Source organism: Micropterus dolomieu, linkage group LG01 (assembly GCF_021292245.1).
Source record: "Micropterus dolomieu isolate WLL.071019.BEF.003 ecotype Adirondacks linkage group LG01, ASM2129224v1, whole genome shotgun sequence".
Lineage (NCBI taxonomy): Eukaryota > Metazoa > Chordata > Actinopteri > Centrarchiformes > Centrarchidae > Micropterus > Micropterus dolomieu.
The window spans coordinates 48,477,050-48,485,916 of NC_060150.1; the positions used below are offsets into that span (position 1 = coordinate 48,477,050).

General features: G+C 42.0%; 1 protein-coding gene across 4 annotated transcripts in view; it reads left to right on the top strand.

Annotated features, from left to right (window-relative positions):
- LOC123968326 (enoyl-CoA delta isomerase 2-like) overlaps positions 1–7,369 on the top strand; it is a 10,183-nt gene extending 2,814 nt beyond the window's left edge. For 3 of the 4 annotated variants that reach the window (XM_046045046.1, XM_046045037.1, XM_046045018.1), the window contains 3 exons: positions 5,790–5,892; positions 6,610–6,733; positions 6,815–7,369. In XM_046045046.1, the coding sequence (XP_045901002.1) occupies positions 5,790–5,892; positions 6,610–6,733; positions 6,815–7,006 (419 nt within the window). In that variant the 3' untranslated portion in view covers positions 7,007–7,369. The remainder of the gene's footprint in view (positions 1–5,789; positions 5,893–6,609; positions 6,734–6,814) is intronic. The other variant, XM_046045028.1, reaches the window with a different exon arrangement.
- Positions 7,370–8,867: the final 1,498 nt, after the last annotated feature.

The following is an 8,867-nucleotide window of genomic DNA, read 5'->3' on the forward strand; positions in this document are numbered from 1 at the left end:
CACATGTAGGACTGAATGTTCCCACAGTATCACGTCTTACTGGAACGTTGGGTTCATTCTGTTAACAGCAGATCTGCTTTGACTCTGTCTGCAGTATGTTGTATATTAATTACACATGTAACCCTCCTCCTCCTCCTCCTCCTGCAGGCCACTCAGGGTCCCTGCAACACCCCCAAACCAGGCATGCTGGACTTTGTCAACAAGGTTAAATGGGAGGCGTGGAAATCTCTGGGCTCCGTACCACAGGTACTCCTGCTGCAGGATCTGACTCTGAAGGTTTATTGTTACCGTCGCAGCTTTTACATGACTACAGTAAGTCTATAGACACACTTATGTTCAGTGATTGGTGATCAACAGGAGCCAATCAGACTGCAGTTAATTAAGATTTCATCACTAAACGCTCTCGAGTGCAGATCTGATGTTTCCACATCAGAGTGAGGTCAGGGCGGCGGTCTGACTTCATTAAGTAGTATTTCTCAAACAGTACCTGTAGTCGTGTTTAGAGCTCGAGCGCTAACTCAGCGTGCAGACATGAGCTAACTGCAGAGAAATCGTTATCTGTGTTTCAGATAGCTGATTAATGATAATTAAAACAGAAACAGTCGGATTGTCCAGTCACGTTATGAGTGTTGTTGTGTGAGATGCCATGTTTTCTTGGTGAGGTCTCATAACCACACAAACACATGTTGGGGAGACTCTGGCTGTTTCTCAGTCAGCGTTCTTGTCTGTTCTTGTGTTCTTGTGAAACGTCATCAGTCGCAGCCAAAGTACCGTTCCAATTCAAAAGTCCGCATCCAGCCAAGTACAGTCAAATACCCGGATGTGTTCTCGCTCAGCCCGTTTTACCGAGCCTGCATCAGTGGTGACTTGTGTGGACTTCGGATCGCCAGATATCCCAGGATGCATTTCGCTGCAAAAAAGCGGAAATGTCGGATGAGAAAACTCAGAACTGTAACTCATAATACTGCTGTTTTTGTGTCACAAATATAGTAGTTTTAAGAGTTTTTAATACGGGAATATAGTTGTTTAAACTACAAATATGTGGTTGATTTCTCAAGACATAGCTGATTTAAAAATTTGCTACGACATCACAGAGATGTGAGGTCCCGCCCACTAACGGTCTGTCCAGCCTCTGTGTTTATGTTGTGTGTTTGTGAAAAGAAGAAGAAAATGAGATTGAAATTGAAAATTATAATTAGTAATTGTTTTGTTTTTACATTTGATACTGATTTCTTTTTTTAAATGTAATATTATTATTATTATTATTATTTAATCAATTAATTATTTTTTTAAAATTTTTTGTCTATTAATATACACACACACGTTACTGTTTCATTTATTTATTTTATTTAAATTTTTTGATTATTTGATTATTTTATGCTTTAATTCCTTGTTTAATGAAATATATGGGGTTGATTGTTCTTATGTTGTATGTATGATGCTTTGGCAATGTTGTTGTTACACATTCATGCCAATAAAGCTCATTTGAATTTGAAGAAGAAAAAAAGAAAATCGCTGTATAATCGATTAGTCGGTCAGAAGAAAATTATATTTTGATAATTGATTGATGAAGTAATTGCTCCTATTTTCTGTCATTTATGACAGTAAATGAAGAGTCTTTGGGTTTTGGACTGACCCAAAGACAGAAAAGTGGAGGAGGAGCACAATATCTTGATGTTTTATAGCTTCAAGGATTAGTCGATCAATCGTAAAAATAATTGTCAGATTAGTCGTTAGCTGCAGCCCTAGCCAATATATCAGATTTTAAAACCTTCAAATCACAAAATGATAATTGGTCTTCAAAATCCCATAGCAGTCAGCTGTAGTCGGGCTCACAGCACGTCTGTGGTTTGGTTTTCCTCCTGCGTTCCTGTTTGTGCATCACTGCTGTGATACTTCCTGCTGTCGCTGCTTCACATTAAAAGGTCTCCGCCAGCAGGAGGCTTTTATTGTGAAGTAAAAAAGGCTCTGTTTGGTCAGCAGGGCTGTTGTGAGTATTGTAGGGACGAAGAGTACACGGTTTACTTCACTAATGCAGTGTAGAAGTCCTGCATTCAGAATACTTCTTAAGAAAAAGTTTTGGCATCAAAATATACTTTAAAGTACTTAAATTCATTTGAATCACAAACAAAAAAAATAATTATTACATAATTTTACTCATGCGTATTTGTTGTTTGGGGTAAGACGCTCCGCCGGTCGCTGTGTCCCTTTATCAGAATCAGAAGCAGCTTTATTGCCAAGTAGTGTTTTACACAATCGAGGAATTTGCTGTGGTGATGAGGTGCTACACGCAGACAGCTGACATAAATAGATGTAGAAATATATAAATATGAAATAGAAGAACAACGTTGCAGATAAATACATGTGCATTATTCTGGGTCTGTGCCGTGCAGAAGCAACTCAACGGAAGAGAATATTGTGTACAAATATATAAACTGACAACATAAAAATATACAACAACAAAGATCAACAACAAATATGTGCAACGTTCCAGGTCTGAGCCCGACACGAGATGAAACAGTATTTACATGTGCAGAGACATTTGTATCATTTGCAAGGGGGGAGTGTCAGTGAGGGACCTGGACCTTGTTAATGAGGCTGCAGACGGGAAGAAACTGTTTTTGTAGCGAGAGGTTTTGGTCCTGATGGACCGCAGCCTCCTGCCAGAGGGGACAGTCTGAAACAGTTTGTGTCCGGGGTGGGAGGAGTCAGCTGCAATCTGTCCTCGAGGCGTACAGGTCCAGAAGAGAAGGAAGATTGCAGCCAATCACCGCAGGAAGTACATCTTCTGCTGGGCCTTCTTGGTGAGGGAGGTGATGTTCAGCTCCCACTTGAGGTCCTGGGAGATGATGGTGCCCAGGAAGCAGAAGGAGTCCACAGTGATGACTGGGGAGTCACACAGGATGATGGGGGAGGGTGCAGCTGGGCTCTTCCTGAAGTCCACGACCATCTCCACGGCCTTTTGAACGTTGAGCTCCAGACTGTTCTGGCTGCACCAGGTCACCAGATGGTTGATCTCCCACCTGTAGTCGGACTCATCCCCACCAGAGATGAGCCCAATAAGGGTGGTGTCATCCGCAAACTTCAGGAGCTTGACAGACTGGAGACTGGAGGTGCAGCTGTTGGTGTTCAGGGAGAAGAGAAGGGGGGAAAGAACGCAGCCTTGAGGGGAACCAGTGCTGATGGAGTCAGACAGGTTCAGCTGGGAGAGCTTGTCCTGCAGCAGGGCCGGGATGATGGTGTAACTAACCAGCTGATGTAAAGTTTTTTACGCAGAGAGGTAAACCTCACAGAGAGAAGCAGCGTCAGACAGTGAACAAGTGTTTCAGGTTTGTGAGTCCACAGCTCTAACACTTGAGTTAAGTGACTGTAGCCTTTCTGGCTAGTTAGATGTTATTAGGTGATATTATCTCAATATTAAAGATGTTCGGCTGATTTTGAGGCTTGTTTCCCTCCTGTAAAGCGCACAGTTTCAATACATTATGCATGAGCTTATGAATGATCATCTCAGGGCGTTTTACAGCTGATCTCAGCACATTAGTGGGATAAGAAGAGAGAATAATTGAGAAAAATGGTGATAAAGATTAGAAAGAGATGACAGAGTATGAGGTCATATCCTCCTGATGACAAATATACCAAGTAGCCTACAGGTGCATCTACTGTAAAATAATTTAATATCGTGGAAAAGTTCATTTTCTTTCATAATTTAATTATAAAATCTATAAAGTATTTCAAGCCTTTTTTGGTTTTAATCTTGATGATGAGGGCTCACAGCTCATAGAATCAAAACTCTAGTATCCAAAAGTTTATTAGAATTTCACAATAAATTATTTATTATACAGAAATATGATCAGCTAATTAACTCAAAACACCTGCAAAAGTTTCTTAAGCCTTTAATCTCTGTCTGGTTCTGGTGCTCACAATTAACATTTCCACCAGATTAAATTTGTTTTCAGATTTGAGATGCTCCTGTACTGAAGTAATAATAGGCTAGTTTAAAGAATATCACAGTCCAATCACATCACATGTCTGAATCTTATAAATAACCCTTTTTGACTTTTATTGCACACACAAGACTAAAATTATTAGTATCAGTAAGAGAATAAGATATGCATTTAATATTTTTTGCATCTTTATGATGATATGATAAGTTTATGATCAGTAGGGTGAGAGAAGGACGGCGGTGACCATGAAGGAGCTGACATCATAGAGTAAATTAGGGATGCAAACTAGTACTTTTAAGCTAACGAGGAGATGTTTTGTTTTGGATTTTAAAGTGCAAATTAAATGCTTTTATAATCACACCACAGCCCTCTGAATCGTAATCAAATAGAATCATGAGGTGCTGAGAGATTCCCACCTCCAGTGATGATCAGAAACTGTAACACCATAGTTCTACCGTACCTTGGTTATGTAACTTAAAAATAGTAACATCAGATAAGTTACAGTTTGTCTCTTTTTAGTTGTCAGGAGTGAAAATGAGTGATCCTCAACATTTGTTGTGTTTTGGATTAACTTCAGCTATTAAATAAAAAAAAGATTGTAGCTTTACAGGACGATTATTTTCCAAAGCAACATTCATCTTTTTCCCAGATATTGTGTAGATTTTCAGGCAGTCTGTCACCTCAAACAGCGTGAAAAATAGTACATTTCGCCGGCTTAATGGGGCAAAATTCTCCCCGGGGGTGCATGCCCCCAGACCCCCCCCCAGGTTTGGGCTAAGCCCCGATTGTGTACAAGATCTGGCTCCGCCTCTGTTTTAAAGTACTTAAAATCATTTGAATCACAAACAAAGACATATTTTATTTAATTTTACTCGTGCGTATTTGTTGAGAAGAGATTTCATTATAATACAGGTTACCTGCGGGGGCTTCAATGCATTAAAAAAGTCTTAAATTTCATATTGTAAAAATAAAGCCTGTTTCATTTACAAAGTATTCAATTATTTTCTTGTCCTTTGGTAGGATAAAATAAATGCCATAACGTCATAAATAAACTCTCTTTGTCTGTGTGACTTTACAATTTACTCCGTTTTGTCTGACTTGGTTGTTACACAGCAGTAACAAAAGCTTTAAAAAAAAATTTGCAGCACAAAAACCTGTAAAATTAAACTTTTTCTTTCTTTTCACGTCTTTGTGTCGCTCAGGATGAAGCCAGGCAGCAGTACTGCGACCTGATTGGCTCCCTGGTGGCGGCAGAAGGTGGAAGCTCCGCCCAGGTGGCAGCTCAGCCCGCTGGGAGCGGGACGACGTACGAGACGCTATTGGTCACCACGGAGGACGGCATCACCACCATCAAACTGAACCGACCGGCCAAGAAGAACGCCATCACTACTGAGGTGTGTGTTTCAAACCTGTTGTTCGGTAGAACGTCCTCGACAGACTCTCTCTGTCTCCCAGTTTCTGGTTTTGTGTTTTCACGCTGCTTCCTCTTCTCTCACAGATGTACTCTAAGATCATGGCAGCTCTGCAGCAGGCGGCTAAAGACGACTCGGTCCTCACTGTTTTCACTGGTACACACACACACACACACACACGCAGAGCGCTGATTGGCCGTCTGTGTCGTAGGGCTGGGCGTGGTCTGCAGTAACACAGTACAATGTGAAATGTTTAGATCTCTGCAGCTGCAGTTTGTTGGACCAGCGTCTTCCTTTAGGCTTAAACTCTGTTTCTGAGCTCCTGAATGTTTAAGTGAACATCAGTAAACGTTCCTGCAGCTCTGAACTGAAACTTTAATGCTTCTCAGGGTCACGCTGACGGATTACTGATAATTCTCTCTCTCCTCTGCAGGAGCTGGAGATTTTTACTCCAGTGGAAACGACCTGAGCAACTTCACCAAGATCCCCGAGGGAGGGGTGGAGGAGAGCGCCAAACGTGGAGGAGAGCTGCTCAGGTGAGCACTGATTGGTTGATGGTTTTAGAAAGTGGCTCATGTACGAACACCAGGACCAGGATGATGCAGACGGACCCCTCTGTCCCTGCTGACACCTGTGGTCTGTACTACGAAGCGAGGTAACCGGCTTATCCAGGTAACTTCAGGTGTCCCGATTAACCTGTACTACCGAGGTCTCTTGCCGTGGCGATTTACGCCGCATCTCTAAACTGCTCTGAACAGGTTTTGTTGGTGGTTAACTGGATTTCACATATTCAGATTGACTATTTTACGTGTCCAAATAACACGGAGCCAGGGTCGGGGTTAAGAGGCTAACTCAGAACAAAAATCGGAAATTCCCTGAAACTAATGTTACAAAAAATCTAAATCACTCTGGTGTTTTCTTCTGAATACGCCCGATCCGAAGTCTCTGAGGCGCACGATGGTGACTGTGGACTAAACTCAGTATTTCCTCACTGCTAAATCCGATTGTGAAGTCTAATATAACTTATAACTAATATTACACGTAAAAGAAGAGCCCGTAAAATAAAAAAAACGGCTTTGTCAGCCGCCACGAAATTAGATTTAGCCGCTAGCGTGTCTTTAAACGCCTCATATCCTGACACACTATCAACGTGTATTCTGGGGAAATACGCAGCATGTATTTCCCCAGAATGTATTTGTATACTGTAGTGTCTCAGTTTGGGTTCAGGTTCAGGACTCTCTCTCCTTCATCAGCAGGGAGTACGTGAAGGCCTACATCGACTTCCCGAAGCCGCTGGTCGCCGTGGTGAACGGACCGGCTGTGGGGATCGCTGTCACAGTGTTGGGACTGTTCGACCTGGTCTACGCTACAGAGAGGGTACGCACACGCACGCACACACCAGACGCTGACGTCAGAAACAGGTTCACCTCATGAACCAGTCTCTCTCCCCCCCCACAGGCCACCTTCCAGACTCCCTTCAGCCAGCTGGGTCAGAGCGCCGAGGGCTGCTCCTCCTACACCTTCCCCAAAATAATGGGCCTCGCCAAGGTACACACAGAAGAAGAAGAGGCCGCAGCTGACTTCTTTAAAAGCTCAGACGGTTCAATGTCGTGTAAAAATTCAAGACTTGGGCCGGATAAGAAAGCTTGAACTTTTACCAACATTTTTATTATCAACAAAAACAGACACCAATTAGAATACAAAAGTTCGGTGCAAAATAGAGTCCCATTCTGTTACCAGAACAGAGACCCGAGTCCACATGAAAACCATGTAATGACTGACTTTCACCTTCTTTTCTAGCTCTGTTTGTTAGCTTTACATCATCTCTTCGCTCTCTTTCCTACTGGGTCTGGGTCTAGGAAAGTCCCTGACTGCCTGCTCCTCCTCTCTGTGTCCTCTGCATGCACTCTGCTTGATCGTGCCATTTCATCCATAACCTGACTTTTGTGGAATAAACTGGTGTTGTTTGTGCTCTGTGCTAGAAACAGGACATTCTTACTGTGATGGACTATATTGATGTATGTTTTTGTTATACAACTTTCACAAAATCTGCTTCTATATTTTTTCCTTTGCAGGTGTTTTTGATGCTGCCTCACTGTGCTTGCTCACACACACATGTGCCTGGGCAGTTAGATACAGAAAGGAGCACACACACTCAGAGCTGTAGAGTTTTAACACTTTGATCTAACTTTACACTATAAAATAACACTTTACATGATGACAATGTAGACCACCCTGTGCTGCTTCACCTGGACTCATAGCTGGTGATTGTCAAAGTCGTCTCTGTGGTGATGCAGGTCTTGCCTGCTGTTGCGTCTGCATCACGAGGCCTCATAGGAGAGTGGCCTCCTCTGGTTTTGACTGGCTGTGAAGGATTATTAAGCTTGCTTGCAACTGTACTTGTTACTATTACCAATAAGTGAACTTTATCCTACTGTTTGTAGTTTAGAAACTTAACTATTGTCTCTATCTGTGAGGAAAAAATTTATATTTTTCAACATGATTTTTCTTCCTAGATATTATATTTGCTTGCAATTTAACCCCTCTAACATCCTGTATATCTGTGTATTGAATTACGTTGCTACTGGACGTACAAATAGCAAATCTTGAAATAACACTCCATTGTTCATTAGTGCACTACAATTCTTCCATTCTTCAAACTAGTTTACTAATACTACCTACAAAAACAGAAAGAAAACATAGATTAACTCAGGTTAAACAAACCCAGAGCAGACAGTGATCTCTAACAGTTATAATATAAAATAATCACACTAGATCCCAAAACACAAGGAATGCTTGATGTTCTGATCCCTTTTTGCTGAAATTCAGTTAACAGGTGGCTGCTGGAGGAGAGCAGGACACCAAAGTTATTAACTCAGTATATTTGTGTTACCTAAACAATAATTAATGATGCATCTTGCTATTTTATAGCTCCTGAGCTAACCTTATTCTCTGTCTGTCTTCTTTGGATTTAACATCAGTCTCTATTTTCTTTTTTCTTCCCCTATCTTGCTATTTTTTCTTCTCCTACAAATTATCAACACTCCTACTCCCAAACTCCTGTGAGGTCTTCAAACAGTTCTTTTTCAGCAGATGTTGCAGTTTTCAAGGCCTCTGACAGTCTGATCATTTGTTGATCATGGTGAGACAGAGAGCTCTTCCTTGGTGATGTCTCTGTCAGCACTCGGTCACATCTGAGAGCATTTTGGCTGAAGTTCATTTTCACAGTGAAGCCTTCTTGACCTTTTAAACTTTGTGCTGTTAGGTTCACAGTCTTTAAGGTGGTGTTGTCCTCTTTCTGATTGGACTGTAGATGGTAGATGTGGTCTGACTGGCTGCGTCCTCAGCGTTGGGAAGACGCTGACGTCAGTGGAGGTGGGCTTGTGCCTGTGATGCATCAGGTCGACACGCCTCTCTGTGAAACGCCTCCTGTATCACCTCCCTCTCTTCCTCACAGTCAGATTCTGCTGTGTCCATTTTGAAGCTGCTCTCTCGCCTTCTTCATGAAACT